We start from the raw sequence: 27,334 nt of genomic DNA on the forward strand, positions 1-27,334 counted from the left end.
AGCCAATTAAAATGTCTAGTTTTGAACAAAAGTTAAAAGTGAGGCAAAGAAATAGGAAAGCATGTCCTATATACAGGAAGAAATGCAGGTAATAGAAACAGTACCTCACTAAACTTTCTAGACAATGACTTTAAATTAGTGATTAAAAATATGTTCAGAGAATTAGAAGAAATCACATCTAAAGGATTAAAAGGAAATTATGAGAAAAATGTCTCATCAAATAGACAATGTCAGTAAAGGGATAGAAATGATAAACAGAAATCCTGGAGTTGAAAAGCATAATAACAGAAATGAAGCGTTCAGGGCTGAACATCAGGTTTCAACTGGCAAGAGAAAAAACCAGGGTCTTGAAAATAGATCAGTTGACATCCATTCAGAGGCCTGAAAACCCAAAGGGAATAAAGAGAACTGAGCAGAGCCTCAGAGGCCTGTGGGCACCATCAGGGGCGCCAGCACACACGGTAGTCCCAGGAGGCAAGGAGAGAGAGGAACGGGAATATTTGAAGAAACACGGCTTGAACCACCCCCAGATTTGGGGAAAAACATTCCTCTGCACATCTGAGGAGCTCAGCTAACTCCAAATAGCTTAAAGATCAAAGAGAGCCGCACGAGAGACATGATAAGCAAATTGTTGAAAGAAAATCTTGAAGCAAAAGAGAAAAGAGACTCATCTTGTACGAGTGACCTTCAGTAAGGTTAATAGCTGACATTTAATCAGAAATGATGGAGCTTGGAAGTCAGTGAGATGATAAATTCAGAATCTGGGAAGAAAAAGACTGACAGTCACTAATTCTGTATCTAACAGAATTGTCTTTCAGAAACAAAGGAGAAATTAAGATATTCCAAGGTAAATAAAAACAGGGAATTTATTGCCAGCAGATTTTCCCTGAAAGAAATACCGAAAGGAGTCTATTGTGCTGACAGGAAAGGACAGGAGACTAACTTGAACTACATGAAGAAATAAAGAGCATTGAGGAAAGGTATCAATAGATCCATCGATAGATCCATGAGTGGACATGAGACAGTGCAAGTTAGTTTTTTTCTGTAATTCTTTTTACCGGCTACCTGATTTAAAAGAAGCCTAAAGAAATAATTATAAAACTGCGTTGACAGGGTTATAATACATTAAGGTGTAATTTGTGTGACAGTAACAGTACAGACAAGGAAGGAGGGAGTAGATATATTGGAGCAAAGTTGGTGCTCATCTGATTGTTTTTAGATGTTGATTGTATTTTCCAGGGGAACCACTAAAAGAAACCCTTAAAAACGTTTAGTAAAACTCAAAAATGTGTAGTAAAGGAAATTAGGGATTAAAATGATGTACTGGAAAATATCTTTATAACACAAGACAGCAGTGGTGGACTAGAACAACAACCAAAAAAAGCAAAAACAAAAACCGTAAACCCATGTAAGACATAGAAAAAACAAATAGCAAAATGTCAGACGTAAGCCCTACCTTATTGGTAATCACATTAAATGTAGTCAAAAAGCAGAGTTGGCAGAAAGTAAGACAAAATATGATATGACTGTGTGTTTCCCACAAGAGACAACAGTTTAAGTTCAGAGACGTGTGAGAATAAAAGGACTGAAAACGATACGCCGTGCAGACAGTTTCTAAAAGAGAGCCGGAGTGGCTGTGCTTACCTCAGACAAAATTTTAACACAAAAATTCATGCTAGAGATAGACAAGGATATTTTATAATGACGACAGGGTCAGCCCATCGGGAAAAAATAGCAATTACAAACACGCTGCTAACAGCACAGCCCTGGGCTGGAGGGAAAACGGACAACGTTGGAGGGGAAAGGAGTTCAACAGTAAGAGCCGGAGACTTGACTGCTCTTCCCGTATAGAAGAGTTGAACACACTGCAGACCTACCGGGTCTAACACTCTACCCAACTGCAGCAGAATATCTAGGGCAGAAACCAAGCTTCAATAAATTTGAAGGCACTGAGCTGTATCAATATGTATGTTCTTTAACCACAGTGAAATGAAACTAGATAGCAGTAACAGAAATTTGGGGAATTCACAGGATTAGCAGCACATGGCAAAATGACCAGTGGTTCAAAGGGGAATTAGAGAAATACTTTGAGATGATTGAAAATGAAAACACAACAAAACAAAACTTAAGGGTGCAGTTAAAGGAGTATTCAGGGAGAAGTTTATAGCTGTACACATCTGTATTTAAAAAGAGGAAAAGTCATAAATCAGTAACTTAGCTTTAACCTTAAATCTAGAAAAAGAAGAGCAAAGTAAACCCAAAGCAAGTAGACAGAAGGAAATCATAAAGACTAAAAAAGAAGCAAATGAAATAGAGAATAGAAAGTAAACGAGAAAAACTAGCAAAAGGGAAAGTCAGTTCTTTGGGAAGGTCAAAACTGACAAACCTTTTCTACAATAACCAATTTAAAAAGGGAGGGGACTCAAGTTACTAACATTAGGAAGGAAAGACGGGGTGTTACTGTTGAGAAAGTCACTGTGGAGCACAGAGGAAATCTATGAACAATTGTATACCAACAAATTAAATAACCTAGATGAAATGGACAGATTAGATTCCTAGAGAGATACAGCCTATGAGAGGTGATCAAGAAGAAACAGAAAACCTGAATAGAGCTTTAACAATAAGATTAAATTAGGAATTAAAAGAAAAACTTCCACAAAGAGAAGCCCAGGCTGAGATGGGTTCATGGTGAATTCTACCAAATACTTAATGAATTAACGCCCGTCCTGCAAAACCTTTTTCAAAAAAATAGATGAGGAAACATTTCCTAACTCATTCTATAAGGGCAGTGTTACCCTGACACTACAACCAGGCAAAATACATCACAGGAAACAGCAGACCAAGACACATGGGTGATATGGACATTAAAATCCTCAACAAGATACCAGTAAACTGAATTCAGTATGTTAAAAGGATAATATACCATGACCAAGTACAGTTTATCCCAAGAATGCAAACCCTTTCCATCAGTTGAAAATCAGTGAATATATCACATTAATAGAATAAAGGATGAAGACCACAGATGATCTCAAAAGATTCTCAGAAAGAATTTGTTAAAATCTAACACTTTTATGATTAAAAGCAACTCAACTAGTTACCATTGAGTACTGATAAGGACGTCTGTGAAAAGCCCACTAACATCACACTTAGAGACTGAACACTCGCCCCTGAGGTGAGCCATGTAAGAATGCCCACTCTCACCACTTTCATGGTTCTTACTGGGGTCAATTAGATAAGGAAAAGAAGGACTGGAAAGGAAGAAGTAAAACTGTATTAGCAGACAGTAAGCAATAAAAAGAAAACCCTATTGGAACTATCAAATGAGTTCAACAAAAAGTTGTAGAACATAAGATCATATTGTATTTATATGTATAAAAGTCAGTTGGATTTCTGTGTGCTAACAATGAACAATCCAAAGGTGAACTAAAGAAAGCAATTTGATATACAAGAGCATCAGAAACAATAAGGTACTGAGGAATAAATTTAACAAAAAAGTACAAGACTTGAATATTGAAAGCTACAAACATCACTGAAAGAAATGATATTTAAAAATAATTATACAAGACCTAAGTAGAAACACATCCCATGTTCATTCAGTGGAAAACTTACTGTTTGTTAATATAGCGTGCTCGCTTGCTCAGTCACTTCAGTTGTGTCCGACTCTCTGTGACCCCATGGACCACGGCCTGCCAGGCTCCCCTGTCCATGGGATTCTCCAGGCAAGAATACTGGAGTGGGTTGCCATTTCCTTCTCCAGTGACAAAGTATGAAGTGAAGGGAGTAAAGTCGCTCAATCATGTTCTCTTTGCAACCCCATGGACTGTATCCTACCCGGCTCCTCCGTCCATGGGATTTTCCAAGCAAGAGTACTGGAGTGGGTTGCCATTTCCTTCTCCTGTTAATACAGCAGACATCTCCAAATTGATCCTCACATTTTATGAAATCCCTATGAAATTTCTAGCTGCCCTTTTCTGGAGAAATTGACATTCTGATCCTAAAATTCATGAAAGAAATGCGAAGGACTTAAATAGCCAGGACAGTCTTAAGGAAAGAACTGAGCTGGAGAAGTCACACTTCCAGATTTGCCATGAAGATACAGCAGTCAAGACACTGTGTCACTGGCGTAAGGGATAAATGGACTAGAACTGACATGCAGAGGTACATTTATGGTCACTGCTTTCTGACACAGGCGCCAGGAATGCTGAGTGTGGGAAAGAATAGCCTGAACAGATGGTGTCGCGATTACTGGGCAATCACATGGAAAAGAATGAGTTTGCAGAGAATTTTTCAAAATGGATCATAGACCTGTATGTAAGAGCTAAACTGCAAAACTTGTAGAAGAAAGCTTGGCATGTAATTCTTCATGACCTTGGATTTAGGCAGCTCAGTTGGTAAAGAATCCGCCTGCAATGCAGGAGACCCCAGTTTGATTCCTGGGTCGGGAAGATCTGCTGGACAAGGGATAGGCTACCCACTCCAATATTCTTGGGCTTCCCTGGTAGCTCAGCTGGTATAAAGAACCCGCCTGCAATGCGGGAGACCTGGGTTCAATCCCTGGGTTGGGAAGATCCCCTGGAGGCGGGAAAGGCTACCCACTCCAGTATTCTGGCCTGGAGAATTCCATGGACTGTATAGTCCATGGGGTCGCAAAGAGTCGGATACGACTGAGTGACTTTCACTTCTGAAATATACCACCAGAAAGCACAGTGACAAAAAATAGATGTGATTTCATCAAAATTATAAGCATTTGTGCTTCAAAGAACACTGTCAAGAAAGTGAAAGGACAACCCACAGAATGAGATAAATATTTTTAAATCGTATGTTTAAATACTGTGAATATATAAAGAACTCTTTTATAAAGAACTCAACAATAAAAAAACAAGTAATTAAAAAGCAAAGGATTCAGATAGAGTTGGCCCTTCATAGCTGTGGTTTCTGCAGATTCAGTCAACCAGGGATAGAATATTTTCTGTTGATATGGAACCCTTGGATACAGAGGGCCTAGAGGGACTAGTACCTTCACTGATTTTGGAATCTGCTGGAGCTCCTGGAACCAGTCCCCCAAGAATATGAAGGAGTAACAAGTAGGTATACAAAAAAGGAACTCTGCATCATTGGAGAAATACAGATCAAAACCACAGTGAGATACGACATCACATCCACTAGAATGACTTATAATCAAAAAGACAAGAACAAGTGCTGGAAACAGTGTGGAGAAATTAGCACCTTTGTACTTTGCTGGTATGAGTGTAGAATGATACAGCAAGTATGGAAAAAGGTTTGGCAGTTTCTCAAATGTTAATCATAGAGTTACCTATTGCCCTATATAGGGTATAAACTCTTACGTATAAAACCAAGAGAGTTGAAAACATTTGTTCACATGAAAATCTATAAATGAGTTTTCGTAGTAGCATTATTTATAATAGCCAAAAAATGGAAACTATAATGTCTATCAGCTATTGAATGGATAAGCAAATATGGTATATCCATACAGTGGAATATTATTTAGCCATAGAAGGGATAAAATGCCAAGGCATGCTACAAAAGTCACAGAGTTGTGCACTTTAAAATGTTATATTTTATGGCATATGAATTGTATTTCAGCAAAGCTGCTATTAAGAAAAAGTGAATTGGAGAGGCATGATTAATTAATATATGAAATATTCCATATTTATTTATAAATCAAATATGAATATATTGTAATATGAATAGAAAACTCTTTGGAAGGCTATATAATAATGTCTGTAGTGTTCCTCTGTGGGTTTCCCAGGTACCTCAGTGGTAAATCCGCTTAACAATGCAGGAGATAAGGGTTTTGATCCCTGGGTCGGGAAGATCCTCTGGAAAAGGAAACGGCAACCCACTCCAGTATTCTTGTCTGTGAAATCCCGTGGGCAGAGGAGCCTGGTGGGCTACAGTTCATGGGGTCACAGAGACTCAGACACAACTTAGCAACTAAACAATAAAAGTGCTCCTCTCTGGGTGGTAGAATTATGTTTTTACTTTTCTTTTTTTTTAATAGTTTTTATATATTTCAAATGTATTAACTTGTATAATAAAGTTAAGTTATAGAAGATAGAGGTGAATAAATTTGGTGTTTTGAGGCTTGTGACCTTTAAGGAGTGGCCCCTTAGAAGGCTGAGTATGTGACCCTTGTGGAGGGTGATGAAGGAGGAACTCTGCAGTGGAGGGAGGCAGGCACCGCTTGTCATATTCAGGAAGTTCGGCGGTAAATTTAAAGGAGAAGGATAGACAGTGTTAATGAATGTTTCATGATTTATATGTTAATTGAGCTACACTAGGTCCTGGTTAGAAGTGTTGGGCAGTAAATGGGTAAACTGAGATGCAGTGCAGGTTAAATGACTTGACTCAAATCATACTGGTGGTCAGTTAGTGGAACTCGGCCCTATGATTCCAAAGCCAGTGCCTTCCTGCTGTGTCAGGCTGCATCTGCGGGGTTATAGAATAACTGCTGGGCTAAGAGGAGGGCTTCAGGAATTGCAGAAAGAAGGCAAGCTGGGTCAGGGCCACAGTGTGGGAGGTCCAGCTGGAAAGGAGGATGGACAGTCTTACCGTGCTCAGAGAGAAGCGTGTGAAGATGGCCACTTAAAAGTATCAGAAGGAAAGGTGGTTTTGTACCAGTGCTTCTGAGGGGAATTACTTCTGTTATGCAGTCAACGAGTGAAACAGACCTCAGAGTATCATTTTTTGTTTGTTAATAGTCATGTGGCTGTTTAATGTCAGCAATAATAATACTCTGTGGCCTTTCAGAAACACAGTTCTGCTTTTCTCTGTGCAGGTCTATCCTCACGTATAGCCGAATCGGGGGCCGCGTCAAGACGCTCACATTCTGCCAGGGTTCCCACTACTTAGCCATAGCGTCTGATAATGGTGCCGTCCAGCTTCTTGCGATTGAGGCCTCTAAGCTGCCCAAGTCTCCCAAGATTCATCCTCTGCAAAGCAGGTATCTGTCTGACATTTGTGTTTTTTAAACTGCATTTGGTGTCCTGGAATAATGTAACCCTCCTTCCGTAACACAGTTTGGATCAGCTGAGGCCTGTGACAATGTACTTCTTTTTTTAAGCGCATGAAATGAATAAAATTGGGTTTCCAACTCAAATCTATCACACACAGTTTGAGGAAACTATTTCTGCCAATTTGTCCAAAGGTCAGAAGGGCAGCTTTGAACTTGTGGCCCATCCCAGTCTGGAATCTGAATAACCTAATTATCAGTTCTGTCTCAGCTCTGGCTGCTGATTTCGAAAATGTGAGTGTTCTTCATTAAAGAAAACTCAAAAGTGTTGTCAGCATTTTGTCACTTGGCAGTAAAGCCTCTGAAGTTGCTGGGAATGGAGCAGAGCATTCAGTCAGATGCTTTGCTTATTTTAAAAACAAGATTCTGGCTGGCTTTATCTAAGAATTTCCTCCACTTCTTACAGATTGTGGTTGCTTGTAGATTAAACCCATGCAAGGTAAGATATTTAAAGGTCAAACAGAACAATTTTTCAACTGACTAGTTTGTGCTGCACACGGAAAACTCCAGAAATGAGTAAGATGTGTTTGTTATACTCTCTAAGAAAGGAGCCTAGTGGGAGAGACAGACCAGCGAGCAGATGACTTCCGTGCAGTCTGACAGCACACCCTGTCAGTATGACGGGGGGCGGGGGTGGGGGGGCAGCCTACGGGTGGATCGGGGAGACACCCGGTGTGGCCACAGCAGGGTGGTGGCGTAGGGTGGGGCAGGCACAGCGGGGGAGCCTCTGGGAGGAAAGCGAGCAGTTTAAGTGGATCACAGGTCACCGCCATTGGGCAGCTGAGGAAGAAGAGGGTGACGATTGGGTCACCTGGGGTTTTATTGTTTGTTTGTATCATTTTGTTTGTTCTTTGTTTTGCTTTTACAAACTAAAATACATTACTTTTTAACACATTCACTAAAGAGACTTGGGCAGCTTCTGTCCAGGACCCATTATAATCACCTTGAACTAAAAAGTCCTTTTAGCAGAGAGTGGGTACAGAGCAGCCTTCGTATGGTGTTCTGTGTAAATCACCAGAGAGCTCCTGGCAGAGTGCGTGGCGTGGGGACCCCGCAGCAGAGTGTACGTTTCGTGCAGGAGAACCTCTAAGCTGACAGCACTTTTCATTGCGAATGTTAGTTTACCCTGAGCAATAGTTTCAGCTTCCCTCATAGCTCAGTTGGTAAAGAATCCGCCTGCAATGCAGGAGACCCCGGTTCGATTCCTGGGTCGGGAAGATCCTCTGGAGAAGGGAAAGGCTACCCACTCCAGTATCCTGGCCTGGAGAATTCCGTGGACTATACAGAGTCGGACACGACTGAGTGACTAACCCACGGCATCACTGACTCTCTAGATTGGCAGGTGCTCCAGGAGGCTTATCAGGCAGAGAAGCCTGATGGCGGGTGCTCCAGGAAACCCTGCACCGGCCCCACATTCAGACGGCTCATGCTACCTGGGCTCTGAATAATTAGAATCTGTGGATCCTTTTCACTGTTTATTTGGCATTTGGACTTGTCATCATCACTTTATGGAGTACTGTCAGTGTTAGAATGTTTGTAAACGTTTGCCCAAGACAGGAGTTAGCAAGCCACAGCCAGCAGTATGGCCGAAGAAATTAAGAATGATTTTTGCATTTTCAAAGGGTGGTTTTTTAAAAAAAGAGAATATGCAGTAGAGATGCGTGTGACTTGCAAGGCCTAACATATTTACTACGTGGCTCTTACACACAATGTTTGCTGACCCTTGATAAAACTAAAAGAATAGTGTGTGCAAAGGCCTAATATGTACTGATCAAGAAAGCTGGCCAGTATGTTTATGAACAGGTGTATCAAGGAATGGAATAGTACTTAAAAAGGAATCACTAATTTTATTTCCTTCACTTTACTATCAGTAATAAAAGGGAATGAATGATTCATTCATGCAGTAACAGCAATGAATCTTAAATCCTTCTTTCTAATAAAAGAAGTCAGCATGAAGGGAACGTGAGTGAAGGATACATGGAAGTCTGTGCACTACTTTTGCAGCTCTTCTGCAGTTCTGAAGTAATTTTTAAAAAATTGCTCAGCTATCCTTGTCTTAGATGGGCCACGGAGTTTTTATTTCTTGACCATGGTTAGAAGGCAGATTGATCTGCATGGAGGCGGGTGCTGTGTCTTTAGTGATGGACGTAGATTGATCTGCGTGGAGGCGGGTGCTGTGTCTTAAGTGATGGACGAGCCTTTGCTTCTTGACGTGTGTCTCCTAGAGTCCTCGACCAGAAGGAGGACGGCTGCGTGGTGGACCTGCATCACTTTAGCTCCGGGGCGCAGTCTGTGCTGGCCTACGCCACTGTGAACGGCGCTCTGGTGGGCTGGGACCTCCGCTCCTCCAGCAACGCCTGGACGCTGAGGCACGATCTCAAGGCAGGCCTCATCACCTCCTTTGCCGTGGACATCCACCAGTGCTGGCTCTGCATCGGTAGGGAGCTGCCTTTCAGGTCCTTGACTGGGTCTGCATGCTGCTCTCAGGAGTGCCTCTTAAAAAAGCTCTTTTCCTTTGTCTTCATTGGGAATTTTCCCCCAGGTCCTTTTTTTCCCCCCCATGATTATTATAATACTTGCATTTTAACTTTTTCATTAAAAAACAAATCTGAAAGACTGAGGTCAATCATCCAGTGCATGTAACAATTTACTCTCTTTGTTCTTAAATGAGCCCCTTACAGTCGTCAGATTTGCTGGCGTTTTCTTACTCTGCCAGGGAAGCAACAGGCTGGGTTTACGGGATGAGAGCATTTGAATTTGAGCACGCACTGTTTTAAATCCCAGTAACCACAGGCAAGCTGCTTCACCCTTCTGGTCTTACTGTCCTCATCTTCAAATAGGCCCATTCTGTCCAAGGGCGGCTTTGAGGACTTAATGAGGTGAAAGCGTCCATCACAGGAGGAGAGCTAAACAGGGGCTGCTTGCCTTGTGACCCCTTCCCTCCGCCTTTCCTTACATGCTGAAGACGTACCCTCTGGATCTTGCTTCTTTCTTGTTTCAGTTTCACCGCCCCCCCTCCTCCTGCCAGGCTTTGAGCCCACCCCATTAGAAGGTACTGGAGCTTCTTCATTGTGGTTTGACACACCTTTCAGAAGAATTAGACTCTGCTCCACTTGAATATTAGTTTCTATTCAATAGATTCCCTATCTTGCATTTGTGACATTAATTATCGGCCCTTTATTTTATATGGTGTATGTGAAATGCATATTTTTTGCCTTTTGCAAGACTAAGCTGCCCTGGCATAGGAAAATGTAGTGCCAGGCCTGGAAAAGTAGCTGTCACACATGCAGCAGGTTAGCGAGTTGCCCCGGTGACTCTCACACAGCCGCACCAGCTCTGAGGGCCTTGCAGAGGGGCAGGGAGACAGGGACCCGCCGCCCCTTTGTCTTTTCCCACCCCCGTCTCCACTGGAATTGGAAACTGGTCTCGGCATTCGAGTGCACGTTATTCTTTGGGATGGGGGCATTCTCTCCGTGGGGTTTCAGGTGTCGTGGGCACATATGCCGGCACTCACCCCGGTGTCTGCTGTGCTCGGACAGCCACGCCTATCTCCAGAAGGTTTCAGAGAAAAGGGCACGTGGCAGCGATTGAGCTCCGAGGACGGCTGCAGAGCTGCTGCCTGAGGGGTGATTGAGATTGCCGAGCACCGGTAAACCACCTCTGGTTACTTAAGGCCGTCTGAGCATTTTGCTTTTCTCAGATTCGTTTTATGTCTTCTCTAGGCCTTCTGGTTTTTTTTCCTGGGTGCCTTTGGCAGTTAATAAGTGTCAGTCATTAATGCATTATTCATTTCTGTTTCACACTTGCTAGGTTTGTAATAGCACTGTGCTAGTACTCTGTACCTTTGGGCTAAGGTGCTGTCTGAAACCCAGGGGTGGAGCGGGCAGCTTACCAAAAGCAAAGCCTCTTTTCTAAGTGGCCAACCGGGTTAAGGGTAACATCAGTGGGAATGGCTACTGATGCCGAGCCTGCAGTGGTCACGTCTGCTTCTCCCCCTCGCAGGCACGAGCAGCGGCACCATGGCGTGCTGGGACATGCGCTTCCAGTTGCCCATCTCCAGTCACTGCCACCCGTCCCGGGCCCGCATCCGGCGCCTCTCCATGCACCCGCTCTACCAGTCCTGGGTGATCGCAGGTAGGAGGCGGGCGGGCTGGCGGGGCAGGGGCAGAGGACCCTGCTGCCCGGATTTGTGATCTTAAGAGTTTCATTTTACCTGTGAGCCAAATGCTGGCTTTTGTGGTCAGTACTGATTCTAAGGAAGTTCCTGCCACGGATATCTCATTGTCATTTCTTACTTATTGTGTTTCACAGTAGTCTCATCAGTCACACCACCACCGTCCATTCCTGTCCACCACCATTTCCTTCCAGTTTGTTTTCTTTCTCCTGTGTTCCCTCTTTTTTGCTAAAGTTGCCATCACCTTCCTGAAAATCTAAGCTGGAAACCTTGGGTCATCCCTCTCAGCGGCCATTTCTGCTGCATTTCTTGCAAGCGTCCCTCCCCTTCTCTTATTGGGTGTTCAGATTTTCTTGTTTAGGTTCTTAGGCAAGACACTTGGGCGAGTCTTTGAAACTCATTTTTCTCAACTGTAAATGTGGTTAAAAATACTTGTCTAGCAGAATTGTAAGAATGTGAGATAACACATGTGATGCATATGGTCTGGTACACGGTGAGTGCTTGATGAGCAGCGGCTCTTACTAGTCTATGTTTCCTCACTGCTCTCTTGCCTCCAGGCCCCCTGTCCCTCCTCTGCACCCGTCCCCCCAGGCCCCCTGTCCCTCCCCATCCATGTGTCTGTTTCTGGCACGGCTACTCTCACAGTCACTCCCAGTGCTGCCGCCTCCTGTGGCCATGACGCATCCTGTGTCTTACATGACTTGTCGCTTGCCTGGTTGATCACTTCCTCTCTCTGAAACGCTTCCCTCATCTGATTTTGAGGACATCACTCTCTCGGGTCTTTTGTTGACTGATTTGCTGTTTCTTTCTCCTCTTCCTACCTTTAGTCTGTGCCCAGCCTGAGGGCTCAGTCCTGGTCCTTCTGCACTGGCTCCCTGTGTGAGCACATCCAGTCCCAGGCAAAGCAGTACCAAATGTATTCAGGTTTTTATATCTACCTGTTTAAAATCTTCCCTAAAAGTTCTGGTACACACAGTGGAATACTTCTCAGCTATAAAAGGGAACACATTTGTCAGTTCTAATGAGGTGGATGAACCTGGAGCCTATTATACAGAGTTAAGTAAGTCAGAAAGACAAAGACAAATACTGTATATTAACGTATATGTATGGAATTTAGAAAGACAGTACCGGTTATCCTACATGCAGGGCAGCAGAGGAGACATGGATGTACAGAACAGACTTTTGGACTCAGTGGGAAAAGGCAAGGGTGGGATGATTTGAGGGAACAGCACTGAAACATGCACATCACCGTATGTGAAATAGAGACCAGGGCAGGTTTGGTGCATGAAGCAGGGCACCCAAAGCTGGTGCTCTGGGACAACCCCGAGGGCTGGGGTGGGGAGGGAGGTGGGAGGGGGTTCAGGATGGGGGGACACAGGTACACCCGTGGCTGATTCATGTTGCTGTATGGCAGAGGCCATCACAATAATGTGCAGTAATTATCCTCCAATTAAAATAAATTAATTAAAAAGTTAAGGAGAGTTAAGAGCAGAAGTGCTCTGTCACTCACAAAGAGAAAATTACTCTGTAATACTGGTCTTTGAAGATTTGCTTCAGCACCTCAGCCTCCCTATGTATTGAGAAGGGCATAGGTTTTTAAAGACATGAAAACTGATGCAAAGGAAAGGGATTAGTAAACTGCTTATCTGCATATCTGCTCATTTTGTTGGTCTTCTGCTTTTCAAGTTCAACCATTGTTTTTTGAAGGGTAACAACTTAGTCAGCAAAGATTGTTGAACATTGTCACCTAAGATTATATCATTCCTGTTAAATCTTAACATCATTTTTAATAATAAAAACTCTAATAATTAGAAATGAAATCTTCCCTAAGATGTCTGATAGCCTGCTGAAGCTTGACCTGCCCAAGCTGGACCCTTGGTTTCCTCTGCACCAGCCCCTGCCCACCGCCGCCTCCCCCAGGACAAGCTCTCTCTCCCTGCAGTATTGTCCCAGGAAATGGCTTCGTTTCAGCTTGAAGCTCCCGAGGAAGCTGACATTGTCCTTGGATTTCTTTTCTCTCTCACCCCACTTCCCACTTCCAGTTCATCAGCCAGTTCTACATGTCCTGTCTTAAAGTGTGTCCAGAATTGACCACCTTTGTCTGCTAGCCCAGATGTCATGTCTTGTTCCTGTTAATGCAGCATCCTTGTACCTCCCTGCTTGTATTCCTACCTCATAAGGCCGTTCCTTCTTCTACTTGATACCTGCCGGTGCCTCTCACATAAGAGCCCAGCTCATCCCATGGCCCAGAGGCTTTATGGGGTCTGCTCCTGCCTCCTCACCAACCCTCTTGGCCAGTCAGGGCTCCAGCAGGAGATAGGGTGTGCCCGAAGTAGGATGATTGAGGAGGACTCGCTGTCAGGGGAGCTGTTTTCAAAGGTGTGGGTGAGACATGGCACAACACGGTGCCCTGAAACGGTTCCAGCCGCAGGCCTTCTGGCCTCCCTTGAACCGGGGCAGGTTCCCGCTTCAGGGCCTCTGTGCTGCTGTGGGATTGCTGTCACCACCAGGGTGTGAGCTCTGTGGAAAGGGATTTCCTCTCTCTCTTTTTGCATTATTTGTGCTCTCTTTCTCAGGACCTGGGACAGTACTGGTTCACAGTAAACACAGTTGGTTCAGTAAACATGAATGAAGAAGTGAAGGCTGGGGTGTTGTCACTCCTTGAAACACTGCCCAGAAATCCTTCTGAGAAAGCCCCTCTTCGGCGTGCAGGGACCGTTCCCAGCGTCGTCTCCCTCTGCCCTTCCTCGCACGCTTCCCAGCACAGGTGTGCCCCAGTCAGACCATGACACTCGGACACGGGTGTGGTGCTTCGCCCCTTCCATCCTGTCTGTCCCAGCACTCCCCGGGGCAGCCTCGCTCTCACCCGCCGGGTGTGACCTCTCCTTCTCCAGCGCACAGGGGACTCTGCATTCTCTCCCCGCAGAGCGGCCTCGCCCTCACCCGCCGGGTGTGACCTCTCCTTCTCCAGCGCACAGGGGACTCTGCATTCTCTCTCTTATGCTCATTGTCTTAAATTTTGTATTTTTTTCTTTCCTGCTAGACTATAGGTTTCTTGAGGGCAGAATCTGTTTGTGCATTGCTTTCCACCCTACGTTTCTCTACACTCAGCTGGACACCAGTAAAATACTGACCAGTAGATTATCAAAAACATTTCTTTTTTGCACTTCACTGTGGAGGCAGGGTCACGGCATTACTTAAAGTGTCTGTGAGCATTTCCTACAGGATGGGGAACAAATGGAAAGGTGTGCAGCCTAACTTCTCTGCCAGGACAGGGACTCCCTGAGCGGAGCCCGTGCCCGAGTAACGCTGGCCTGTCTCCCTCAGCTGTCCAGGGCAACAATGAGGTGTCCATGTGGGACATGGAGACGGGCGACCGAAGGTTCACGCTCTGGGCCAGCAGCGCGCCCCCGCTGTCCGAGTTACAGGTAAGCCCGGTGCCATCACCCGCATCCCCAGCTCGGCCAGGCGTCTTTGCCTCCCGTGGGCCTTGTTGGGCTGGGCTGTGCTGTAAGCTGGGTTTTTACTAAGTAAGTATTAAGCGGGTGTTGCTGCCTTGCGCTTCCAGTTCCCCAAGCTCATGGCGTCCGCTTTTCTGGGGCTTCTGGTCGCCAGCCCGTAAGGTTTGTGATGTTTCTTTGGATCCCCAGTAGAATCTGGGTGAGTTAGAAAGGGGAAGATTAAAGCTTAGATCACTCGAAAAATGGAACATGACCCTGTCACACATAACTTTTTAAAGGTGCTTTGTTGGGGCAGACGGTAGGAAAGGTTTTTCTCTCCTTTAGTTGGGATCCTTCTCATTCCAAATGGAGAGTTTTAGGAAGCTGAGGAGGCTTTGCTTCTTCATTCAGGGTGATACAGAACAAATGTATTTTAAATTCCCAAGGAAAGATCTAAGACGTATGTGATCTGTCTCTGGTCTCTTCAGTTAACTGCTAATAGCTGACTTAGCTCTCGAAATGGCTGCATCCTTTATGGGCGACATTTAACTCTATTTCTTTACCTCCTTGAAGCCTTCTTCTCACAGTGTCCACGGGCTCTACTGTAGTCCTGCAGATGGGAACCCCATCCTGCTAACAGCAGGCTCAGACATGAAAATAAGGTACAGTAAAGATCCTTCATATTCAACCCTTGAAAGGAGAAGGGTAATTAAATGTGTATGAATACTATGGTTACCCCAAGGTGGTGTTTATTATAGATACCAGCAGTGCTATGATGTTTTCAGCCATCCACATCTTGCAGGGACAGCTGTTAATACTTCATTTGTAACTGATTTTAGACTCTTCTAGAAAAACCTCGTTTCCAAAGGCAGAAGAGAACACACCAGCATTGATGCGTGTCAGTAATCAGTAGTCCCTTCTCCCCTCCTCTGACGTAACGACCCCTTGTTCCCTCCTCCCCAGGTTTTGGGACTTGGCCTACCCAGAGAGGTCCTACATCGTCGCGGGGAGCACGAGTTCTCCGTCTGTGTCCTACTACAGGAAAATCATTGAAGGCACCGAAGTCGTCCAGGTATGAGCAATCTTTGTTTTCCTTTCAGCTTTTGTAGGAATAAAAACGGCTGACATAAATACCATGTTTCTTCAAATAAATGGCTTTTGCCCAAGAGTGGCAGTATTTGTTTGAATTTAAAAAGTATTTTGTTTTCTCCTGACTTTTCTGTATTTTTAAAATTGACTTTACTACGGTAGAATAAACATAAGACAGTGCGTGTATAAGTACACGGGTCAAAGTAAGCACTTTGAACACTTGCCGGGCGCTTTATAAAAAACTCCGTGCCTTTATTATCTTCCTTCCGCAAATGAGAAAGGGAAGCGCGTCGAGGTTGAGTAGCTCGTCTCGGGTCACCCGGCTCGTAAGCAGCACGCGGGGACTCACACCTGGCCAGCGGGGCGTCGGCGCTCCGTCACGGGAGGCTCCCTCCGTCACGAGTGGCAGTGAGCTTCGGAAGGGCTGGAGGGTCTGACACGTACGTGTGTCCAAGCCCCGGTCGCTGCTGCCTCTGAGTTCTTTCCCTTTGTTCTTTGAAGTTGACAGAGTAACACGCACAGGTTATCGGCCAGTCTGTAAGTTTTCCGTGTTTGTAAGTGGCCGCTCATGGGGTCCAGTGACTGGACACCTAGCGCCTCACTTTGGACTCTCCCGTGACGCCCTTGCTCAGAGCCTCCATGAAAGTGTGACTCCTTCGAACCAGGGCCAGCCTAAACAGACAGCAGCGCTCCTTAGAAGCAGGGGTGTGGGCAGGCGGTAGGATGTGCTCCCACCTTTGACTGGGGCCTTCTCCTTGATTTTAACCACCACCCAGGAGATTCAGAACAAGCAGAAGGTGGGACCTAGTGACGACGGCCCGCGGAGGGGCCCGGAGTCCCTGCCCGTGGGCCACCACGACATCATCACGGACGTCGCCACCTTCCAGACCACGCAGGGCTTCATCGTGACCGCCTCCAGGGACGGCATTGTTAAGGTGTGGAAGTGAAGCCCAGGAGATGCGTGTGCCCCGTGACTCGAGAGAAGGTATTTCAGAGAACAGGGCGAGCGCAGACTTCTTTGCTTAGTTTTCGGAATCATGTCTATTTCATGATTAAACAGATCCGTGCAAGGTCGTTAAGGAACCGACCTTGTGTATCTCAGCTAGAATTAGCTGGACGGTAGTATCTGGCACTTTCTTACTGTATATATCACAGAGGTAAGGAATTTAAAATGACTTACATGATCTCAATTTACTTTGTATTAAAAAAAGACAGTTAAAAGTTGGTTGTAAGCTATTATAATGTAAATGCATTTTTTTTTTTTTGCTATTAAAAATGCTATTCAAACCAGCCAATAAACTGTATTCAAGTATCTAAGGGGTTTTTGTTTGTCTTTGATGGTGTTTTTAACAGTAAACATTGGCAGAAGAATAACCTCCAGCAGTGCGGGCCCGGTGTCACGGGCGCTCAGAGACACCGCTGGGCCTGTGTCCAGACCCTCGGACTCAGTGGCGCGCGTCCTGCTCCAGCCCACCCTTCCGCTCTTGTGTTTCAGAGCTGGCTTTCCTAGATGTGTAACCCTGGAGACTTGGTCTCCTGTGTGTCAGCTTCAGAGAAATGTGTCTCCTCTTGGTCATCATGACTGTTTTTTTATAGTTTCTACTGTAAATTCTGAAATTTGGCCCATCAACTTGCTTTTATCCAGTGTGCATTATTTATTAAATGCACGAAGAGAGAAGAATAAAAAGATTAAGCTGTTAAAAACATGCCAAAATTTATATTTTCAAAAGACCAAAATTTGGTCTTCCCTGCTAAAATGAACCCTTCAAATTTATCGATTATTGTTTGCACGGGAACTTCTCCATCCACATTTAACTGTCTATCCACTTGCCAAAGGGTTTATGGTGTTCAAAAATATTTTGATTTAAAATTAGTTAACAAGAGTCTGTAAAACCAAGAAGTTGAACAGATAGTCTGAGTCCAGGGAAAATACTTGTTTAAGAAATATGCGAAAACTTTAACTTTGTGTAATTACGCACCTAACTCAGTATGGTACGTGACAGTTGCCGGGCACAGGATCCAACACATGCAGTGTCTAGACGAGTGGACAGGAAAGCTGTCAGGTGGTGCCCTCAGGTCAGGACCAGGCTGGGCGTCAGTGGATCACCAAATCATGCAGATTTGATGTCAGCAGGTCAGGTTGCAGAGCCTCTGTTTCCCTTAAGCCCTGCTGAGACCACGTGGGTGGAGTTTCTACCTACTGAGTCAGGTTTCGAGTCTGAAGAGGTTGGGGGAAGTTTCTGAGACATCAGCTTACGCTGAAAAGGGGCCTCAAGCCTGGAGCCCGTAGCTAAGCCACAGAGGGACAAACTTGGAGATCCCGAGGGGAGAGATGGAGCAGGCCCACGGAGCCACCGCCCGTTTCTCCCGGTCTTCCCCCAACTCACTCTCCCCGCTGAAAGAACATTCCCCCCTCCACCGCTTTAAAAAAGGCCATTTGGTTGAATCGTTTCTGAGTGTTACAGTCTGCTGCCACAGTAAATTTGCATCTCTTTTGGACTTCCATAGGTTGTTGTTTTTTTTTTTTAACACATTTGACTCATATTCAGTGCAGAGATAATAGAAGAAATTGTCCTTTATAGTCAATTAATTTGATTTTCTGTATCAAGAGCATCACTGCTTATTTTGTGTGATTCTTGGTTTAAATAGGATTTTATTTCATTTACAATTTGTGGTACTTGCACTTTTAAGAGAAGAAGTAAATCACGGAAAACTGCTAATATTAGGGATTAATATTTTTTAAAGGAACGCAATATTTACACTATGCTTTCGGATCCCTTACTAACTAACGATTAAAAATATGCTGCAAAATGCTAAAGTGCCAAAATTAGCTAAAATGCTAATCTCAGATCACCAAGGGGATACTTGTTTGGCGAACTTACCAATGCAGAGAGGATAGGCAAATAATAATAGTATTTCCAGCAATAAACACCAAGAAAAGGAATTTGTGCTTAATCCAAAGTTAACCAGGAAAATCCCTTTTATTCAAATACCTCTTAAATATTGCTCATCGATTTTCGGTACTTGAATTTTTCCTGAACCCCTAAGCACCATGTAGGATACACGAAGACGGCCAATGTGCTTTATTCTTCTCTGCTACCTGAGTGTGGACACAGCAGCTTAACTCCTTGCTCTTTGGAGACATTGGGAACCATTTCTGTGGAGTTGCCCAGGTAAGGATGGCAGAAGTGATTTGGAAAGAAACACTGCAGATGGCTCTTCTTCCCCAGGATTTGTGAGGGGAGGTGTAGGGAGGGGAGGTGTAGGGAGGGGAGGTGTAGGGAGGGGAGTCAGGATCCCTGCCGGTCTTGTTGTCCATAACCGTGTGCTTCATCCATCCATGCAGGGCCTCCCTGCCTCCCCAGAAACCACAGCCGTCTGCGCGGCCAGGCTCCTGCGACCCACTGTGGAGCAAGCTCTTAGAACTTGACATTATAGCTAAATTGAGTATTGCTCCTTCGGTGTTCATTGAGTTGATTAAAAATTCGGTATGTGCTCTGGATGGGAGTGAGAAGAAAGAGCCACCAGAGATGTGCTTTGAAGTCAGCTTTCCTGCTGTCACTCACAGTGATCTCTCTGCATCCCCGCCCCCATAGGAATTTGTAGATGAAGACAAGGACACCTTGACCTTTTCCAAACTCAGTGTGCACTTAGGCTCTTTTCAGATCTCTGCCTGTTCTCTTTGGTGCTGCTCACTGTTGACAAAAGCGCTGCCTGATAGGAGATGCAGAGCTTCACCCACAGCATGCTGTGTCCTTACTGTTCTTGCCTAAGCATACATAGGTTAGTTAAAACAATAATGATGATAATGGCAAAGAAGAAAAGCCCTATCAAAATGGGCTGGCACGAGGTCTACTTAATTTATGTTCTGAGCAAATATGAGTTTTTCAGCGAGTTTAAAGAGGATTTGGAGCTGGGGAAGTTAACCTCTGTTTCTGTCCATGCCAACAACTACAGAAGGTGGAGAAAAGCTTCCAGCACAAGCCCATCAGAGATCCAGTCAGTCCCAGCAGACAGAGGTGAGTTGAAATGGAATCGTTCTGGAAGGTCGAATTTTCCAAGTTAGGCATACAAATAACATTGGTTTCTAGGGCTGATGCTGAGATCTTCCAAAACATTAACCTTTGGCTGAATAGATGAGAATTAATCAGCCCTAAGCTGAGAAGCAAGGCTTAGCCTGTAGAAGGTGGACTAGATGGAGGCCTGCAATTTCATGAGCACTGGCCCGTGTACACACATGTATACGTGATATAACATTTATCTTCAAATAGTATCTCCATTAGACTTCAAAATGCTCCTTTTATTCTTCTGTCTTTTGATGATAACAGCTCTTGAACATAGCAGTCTCTGAGTGCTAGAATTATCAGGAATGGTCAAATAAATGGTGAGATATATCTTACTACCAATGAGTGCAAGGGATCAGGTTGCATGGTGACTCACCACCTGTGGCATGTTCAGACTGGACCTCGGACACAGGCAGAAATGCAGGGAAAAGTTGCCCGACGTTGTGACTGAATTCAGCTATCTGAGCCCAGAGTCTTACCTGCTCCCTGAGGTTAAACTCTCTGAGGGCTTCCTTTTTCATGTTGTTTGTGAGCCGCTTTTATCACCCTTTCTCCATTTTCAAAGACATGGAATATGTTTCTGGTAACATTGTGAACAGTATCGTCTCTGCCACCTCTTGATATTCTTGAAAAATACTTTTTGTATTGAAAGAACTTTGCCTTCTGCAGTGCATCTTCTTTGAGGGTAGCTCTGTGAGGCCCAGGAACAAAGCTGCACAGTGAAAGAAGAGAAACAGCATAGAAGATACATGTTACCACGTCAGCTGGGACAGACTCGGTATTAACCTGCCTTCCGAAATGATCGTGTGCCCATTTGTTGGCTCCTTCCTTCGGGGCAAGTGTATTAAGATGATTCAGTTGGGGATTTACACGGCACAGGTATATCAGAAGCGGATGAATAAGACCCCTTGTCAGAGCACCCGGAAGTATCATCTTACCAGCAACGTTTCTCTTCATGGAGCATGTTCTACCCGGAACTTCGTATCATTGGCTCCTATTTACTCAGATTTTGGTTCAAATGATACCACGTTAGAGACCACCATATGTATAGTTGTCCCCGTCCCAGACCCTCAGCACTACACGCTGTTACTTTATTTTTTTAAACACTTAACCGCTATCTGGAGTTTTAATTTACTTGTAAACTTCTTTGTGATTTCCCCACCCTCCCACCATCCCAGAGGGAAAGTGTCATGAAACCGTATCTGGTGACTGTAGTAACCCCAGGAAACCAGAGGAGTGCTTAGCACATATTAGCTGTCAGTATTTATCTAGTGAAAGCATGAATGAATTCCTCTTCCCTCCCCCTTCTTTCCTCCTCTTTCCCTCCCACCCATCCATCATCCATGCATCCAAACGCTCACGCTCTAACGAAAGCACTGTTAGGTACAGTGGGGGGTACAGACCTGGCGCCCAGTCTGGCAGGCACACGGGTGTTTGGTTGGGAGTAAGGAGTAATCCAACAAAAAAGGGGAGCTAGGGTCAGACGCGGAGGCCTTGAAGGCCAGACCGGCGAATCAGGGAAGTCAGAAGCCAAGTGCTGCTGACCACAAGTCCCAGCCTGTCCCATCGAACATGCTGTGCTGATGGAGAGGTCCTGCGAGCTGCACTCGCCAGTATGGCAGCTCCTGCCCCATGTGGCAGCTGAGCATTTGACATCTGGCTAGTGTGATGAGGAAGTGAATTTTTAGTTTTTTTTAGTTGAAAGCTGGTGCCAACGGTAGTGGACAGCGTAGAAAGGGAGCTGTTTCAGACCTTATCTGACGGAGGCCGTGGAAAGAGCCCTGGGTCCTGAAATATTCTGGTATTCTAGGTCCTCTAGTTATTAGCTGAGCAACTCACTGAACTGGAGGGATCCTTGTTTCTTCGGGTGGAAAGAGAATAAAACCCACCAATGCTGTGAGTGACAGAGCCCCATGGTGTCAGCTACTTAGAGGTGAGTGTGGGACTCAGGGGAGGCAGAGCTGAGGCTACAACTGGATTCTTCTGAGAATGAGTCCTGTGTTACTCCCATGAAACTAGGTTTTTACCCAGGAAACTATGCAGGAACTCTGAGGATACTTGGAATCAGAAAGTGAAATGATGAACATCATGCTGTCAGAAGACCTGCATACCTGGGTGCAGGACCACAGGAGGGCAGGTTGCCAGGGGCAGAAGTTAGGAAGCTATCAGCTCTTCATAAATATTTTTAAATTAAAACTGAGAGGAGCCTGGTGGCATAAGAGAGGCTAGCTGCATTTTGATTGTGGAAGAGTCATACATAAGAACTCCAAAATGTTGAGACCAGGAGGACAGCGGCAGCCCTTCACCAGATTCACCACGATCCCTTCCTTTGTGTCTGGATTTCTCTGCTTTGTCCAGCTGTCAATCTGATCTCTCTCACAAAAGCATCGTGATTTGGAAAATGAGTAAGTAAAGGATGTAAAAAGAAGTTAAAGTTATCTTGCTGTCCCCTTTCTCTCACACACACTCACCACATTTGCTGCTTTCGTCTGTAATGAGGGTTGCGGGTAAGGGGGACATCAGACCAGCAGAGAAGCCATGTAACACAGACCCCGAGGCCTCTGCACCTCACGTACAGTATGTCTGGGCTTCTGTCGGTGCTCTCACGGATGTGCTATGTTGACTGACAAGCTCCTTCAATCACCAAGAATAGCAGCCCTGGCGTAATTCCAGGGCAAATGAAATTTCCTCACACCTTCCCCTGTTGTGCTTTTCTCTATATTTTCTTGCTAAAGTGAAAGTCAAGTCACTCAGTCATGTCCAGCTCTTTGCGACCCCATGGACTATACGGTCCATGGAATTCTCCAGGCCAGACACTGGAGTGGGTAGCCTATCCCTTCTCTAGAGGATCTTCCCAACCCTGGGATTGAACCCAGGTCTCCCGCATTGCGGGCAGATTGTTTACCAGCTGAGCCACAGGGGAAGCCCAAGAATGCTGGAGTGGGTAGCCTACCCTTTCTCCAGGAGATCATCCCGACCCAGGAATAAAACCAGCGTGTCCCGCATTGCAGGCGGATTCTTTACCAACTGAGCTGAGCTATCAGGGAAGCCCCATTTTCTTGTTAACTTCAGACTGAATGTTTATGAACTCAAATCCTCCAAAGTCGTAAGTCTATATGCACAAACCATGGCCCCACCGACTGTGAGAGGACATTGTCTCAGGTCTGGGACACACTGTTTCCACGGGTTGAGTTTACCTCGTCTATCTGCTTTCTCCCCTCCAGCCTCACTCTCTCCCTTGATACTCGACCCTTTTTACAGCAAATTTAGCTATCTTTGTCTTCCTCCTCCCTCTTTGTTAAGAAAAAGTTAAATTCCTTCTATAGCATTGTGATGCTACTTTTGCCCCCTCAAATAGTTTTATCCTTAAAAGGGTTGAACATAATAAACACTGTATCTCTGAATCTTCCATCTTTTCCACTGTATCATATATGGAGTTTGTATTGGTTAGGCATTCGATAAGAATCGTTTGATTATTCCAGGAATCATAGAGACTTCCTGATTTTCTTTCTCTCATTCTATGTCGTTCAGGTACTTCTTTGCTGATGGGTAATTTCAACAGCATGTAGTCAAGAGGAAGAGACAGGAATGAAATACTGTCCATTCATTGTGCAGTTGTGCCCAGCTCTAGTAAAACTTGTGAAAGAAAAATGGGTGGGACTAACGGCAGATTTCATTCCTCTGTGATCACAGATTCCTTCAACTATGCCGACAACCAAGAATCAGTCAAGCTGCGTTTATTAATTGACTGGATGCAGTGGAGTGGAAAATGCAGACAAGATGGCTTTTATTGTAAGAATTCTTTTCATCTTACACATGTTGTGCATCTAGAAAACACCCTTTGGAAATTAGAATTACAACAGATGTGTATTCACATGGCTCTGGGAACTGTGTCCATTTTAACAGATCAGTTGTTCTGGTTCTGGCCTGCCGTCACTTCCAAGTCTGGCAGGAGTGCTTGCCTGCCCAGGTGAACAGGCAGGTGGCTTTCGGTCTTTTCTTATCTCTGGGTGGATGTAGGTGCTTACGTAGAGGCTGCCCTGCAATCTCTCCCTCGTGGGCATCGTTTCCTTCGTTGCTTGTGGTTTGGTTCTGTGTCTCTGTCTGTCTCTCTCTCTCTCTTTTATTTTCCATTGGAGAAGAACCAGCTTCTATCTGTATTTCTCAGAATCTGACAGTGGAATGACCTACTTCTCATGCAAGTCATTCTGAGGACGAAGTAAGTCATCCTGGTGGCCAGGCCTCTTGCTGCCAGGCATTCTTGTTTTCCTTGATCCCATGTGCCCAGTTCTTGAAAGACTCAGGCAGGGCATTTCAGAAGCAGCCGTATGGCTTGTTACCTTTTATATGGTCTTTGATGACTTAGGAAAGGCCTGGGGAGTCTTGGTCGAACACACTGTCAGAGAATCACCGACGGCAGGGTGGATTTGTCTCCTCCATACGCCCGGCGTTTCCTGACATCTCACCCTTCCAGGTATGCAGGAGAATCCGAGCAGGGGACGACAGAGGACGACATGGTTAGATGGCATCACTGAGTTTGAGTAAATTCTAGGAGTTGGTGGTGGACAGGGCCTGGCGTGCTGCAGTCCATGGGGTCACAGAGAGTCAGACACGACTGAGCGGCTGAACTGAACTGAGTATATCTAAGGGCAAAGTGCAGAAGCAGGAAGAAATGCAGGGTGGGAAGGTTTTCCAAAAATGTCTTTAATTTTGATAGGCTGGCTCCCGCGTGTGCCTTGCAGTTCTTTATAATATATGAAGCCTGATGCACATGTGAACTCGAGGGCCCTTTCCACACTGCCAGACACCTGCAGCAGGGGCAGCCCTGCCCCTCCTGGGCTGACCGTGCGGGCTTCCTGAACCTGACTTCAGAAGCGTTTGCTGCTGGACAGTTCCCCTGCCTCCCAGCAAGGTGAGGAGCCTCCAGGCAGAGGCTTCCTGCAGCTTCTGGAGCCAGGATGGGGAGCCCATCACCGCACAGGCACGCACCCTCTGCACAGGGACGCACCCTCTGCACAGCGAGAGAAGCCACACTCAGAGACGTCTGCCTCAGCCTCGGACGGGGGCACTCTGACTCCAGCTGTACGTAGGGAACGCATGTGTTAGTACAGTGTGATTTACACTGAAACAAAAAAAGCACTCTCCTAACTGCTTGATTTCAATTATTTCTAATTAAAAAAAAGTAATATTTGTACATGCAAAGGATATGATCTATATGTATATTATTGTTTTAAAATAACTAGCTTTTGCCTTTGTTGCTGGCAATTTTTTTAATTAAGATCTTTAAAAAAGTATGTTCTACTCTCATTCCATTGAGTATTTGTTTTGTCCTATAACACTTTTAAAAAATTTTTTAAATTATTTTTTAATTACATTTTTATATCTTTAAAAAAATTGAAGTATAGTTAATTTACAATGTTGTGTTCTTTTTTTATTGAAGTATTTTTTACTGAAGTATTTAAAAAGTTTTTAATTGAAGTATAGTTAATTTACAGTGTTGTGTTAATTTCTGGCATAGAGCAAAGTGATTTAGTTACACACACAAACACACACATATATACATTCTTTTTTTTAAATATTCCTTTCCATTGGATTCCTTTCCATCCAATATCGTAGGGTATTGAATATAGTTCTTTGTGCTATACAGTAGAACCTTGTTATTTAATTTTTTTAGTATATATTTTCTATTACATCTTAACAGCAATGTCTAGCTCATTAGCTTTTAGAGTTTAAAAGATTCCCTAACATACCATGGAAAAGTGTATGGAGGTTCCTCAAAACATTAAAAATAGAATCACCATATGATCCAGCAGTTGTACTTTTGGGTATTTTCCTGAAGAAGATGAAAACACTAATTTGAAAAGATGTATGTTCACTGCAGCAGTATTTACGATACCCAAGATACGGAAGCAACCTTAGTGTCCATCGATAGATGAATGGATAAAGATGTGGAATTTATACACAACAGAATATTACTCAGCCATAAAAAGAAAAATCTGGCCATTTGTAACATGGATGGACCTAGAGAGTATTATGCTAAGTGTAATAATGTCAGACAGAGAAAGGCAAATACCATATGATTTCACTTACATGTGGAGTCTAAAAAGCAAAGCAAATGAACAAAAAGCCCAGAAACAGATTCATTAATACAACGTGGTTGCCAGACAGGAGGGGCTGTGGGAGGATGGGCAAAACAGGTGAAGGGGATTAATAGGTACAAACTTCCAGTTATAAAATACAGAAGTCATGGGGATGCATCATACATAATGTGGGATATAGTCAACAATATTGTTATAATTTTAAGTGGTGACAGAGAATAGCTAGACTTCTTGTGGTGACCATCTAGTAATGTATGTAAATGTTGAATCACTGTGCTGTACACCTGAAACTAATATAACACTGTATGTCAAAGAAATTTCCCTAACCCCAGAATTAAAACTACGAACTCTGCTAAAATATGAATTCTGAAGCAAGCATCCCACAAATTTTGGCATGTAGTATTTTGATTATTATGTAGTTCTAACAATATCTCTAAGTTTTATTATGAATTTTTTCGTTAGTTATTTAGAAATGTGATTTTGATTTTAAAAGATATGGGCTGTGAAAATATTGCATGTATGAACTTCTAGCTTAATTGTGATCAATTTGGACTGTATGGAGCCAGTTCTTAGAGATTTGTTGAGAGTTGCTTTACAAATAAAATTGCACAATAGACATCTGTACACCCTCTACCCTGATGGAGAGTCATTAACATTCCATTTGTTCAGAAGAATGTCTCATTTTTCTGTGCAGAATTGTATATGAGTCTATTCAATCAAGCTTATTACTTATGATTAAACCACTTTAATTTTTGTCTGCTTGACCTAGCAGTATTCAAACTGATGTACTAAAATCTCCAACTCTGATGATATTTTAATGGCAACTACCCCTTTTACAAGTTTCACTTTGTATATTTCAATATTATTTTATGAAAGTGTTAATCACTTAGTCGTGTCCGACTCTGCGACCCCGTGGACTATAGCCCACCAGGCTCCTCCGACCGTGGGATTTTCCAGGCAAGAATACTGGACTGGGTTGCCATTTCCTTCTCCAGGGGATCTCCCAGACACAGGGATGGAACCCAGGTCTCCTGCATTGCAGGCAGACTCTTTACCGTCTGAACCACCAGGGAAGCCCCTCATATAAATTTAGAATAGTTATATCTTCATCATGAATTAAACACGTTATCATCATGTAGTGATCATGTACTCTATCCATACAAAATGGTTTTGTTTAGAAGTATATTTTATCTGACTTACTTCACATAGAAACTAACACAACATTGTAAATCAACTATACTTCAATAAAATAAAAAAAATTTAAGTATATTTTATTGGATATAAGCCTATTCCAGTTTTCTTTTTAAAATGTTTGCCTACTGTACTCTTTTCCATAAGTTTACTTTCAACTTTCCCATGCCCTTATCTTGTAGCTTGTCCTTATCTTAAGAACAGTTATGGCTGGATTTTATTTTGTTTTCTTAAATCTGCTGACT

The 27,334-nt window shown here is 44.1% G+C and overlaps 2 protein-coding genes across 14 annotated transcripts in view; one reads left to right on the forward strand and one right to left on the reverse strand.

The window, feature by feature from the left end:
- PIK3R4 (phosphoinositide-3-kinase regulatory subunit 4) overlaps positions 1 to 17,048 on the forward strand; it is a 77,355-nt gene extending 60,307 nt beyond the window's left edge. For 6 of the 9 annotated variants that reach the window (XM_081573205.1, XM_081573203.1, XM_081573207.1 and 3 more), the window contains 7 exons: positions 6,800 to 6,964; positions 9,259 to 9,470; positions 11,036 to 11,167; positions 14,535 to 14,635; positions 15,221 to 15,309; positions 15,611 to 15,719; positions 16,513 to 17,048. In XM_081573205.1, the coding sequence (XP_081429331.1) occupies positions 6,800 to 6,964; positions 9,259 to 9,470; positions 11,036 to 11,167; positions 14,535 to 14,635; positions 15,221 to 15,309; positions 15,611 to 15,719; positions 16,513 to 16,683 (979 nt within the window). In that variant the 3' untranslated portion in view covers positions 16,684 to 17,048. The remainder of the gene's footprint in view (positions 1 to 6,799; positions 6,965 to 9,258; positions 9,471 to 11,035; positions 11,168 to 14,534; positions 14,636 to 15,220; positions 15,310 to 15,610; positions 15,720 to 16,512) is intronic. The other 3 variants (XM_081573211.1, XM_081573209.1, XM_081573210.1) reach the window with 1 other exon arrangement.
- Positions 17,049 to 18,680: 1,632 nt separating this feature from the next.
- Positions 18,681 to 27,334, reverse strand: part of COL6A6 (collagen type VI alpha 6 chain) — a 130,064-nt gene continuing 121,410 nt past the window's right edge. For all 5 annotated transcript variants that reach the window (XR_014077720.1, XR_014077723.1, XR_014077721.1 and 2 more), the window contains one exon: positions 18,681 to 20,512. Coding sequence is in view for 1 of the 5 variants with exons in the window: in XM_081573202.1 (XP_081429328.1) it covers positions 20,293 to 20,512 (220 nt within the window). In the remaining 4 variants the exon portion in view is untranslated. The remainder of the gene's footprint in view (positions 20,513 to 27,334) is intronic.

This window comes from Giraffa tippelskirchi, chromosome 2 (genome assembly GCF_054371585.1).
Source record: "Giraffa tippelskirchi isolate mGirTip1 chromosome 2, T2T-mGirTip1v1.2.pri, whole genome shotgun sequence".
Taxonomy (NCBI): domain Eukaryota; kingdom Metazoa; phylum Chordata; class Mammalia; order Artiodactyla; family Giraffidae; genus Giraffa; species Giraffa tippelskirchi.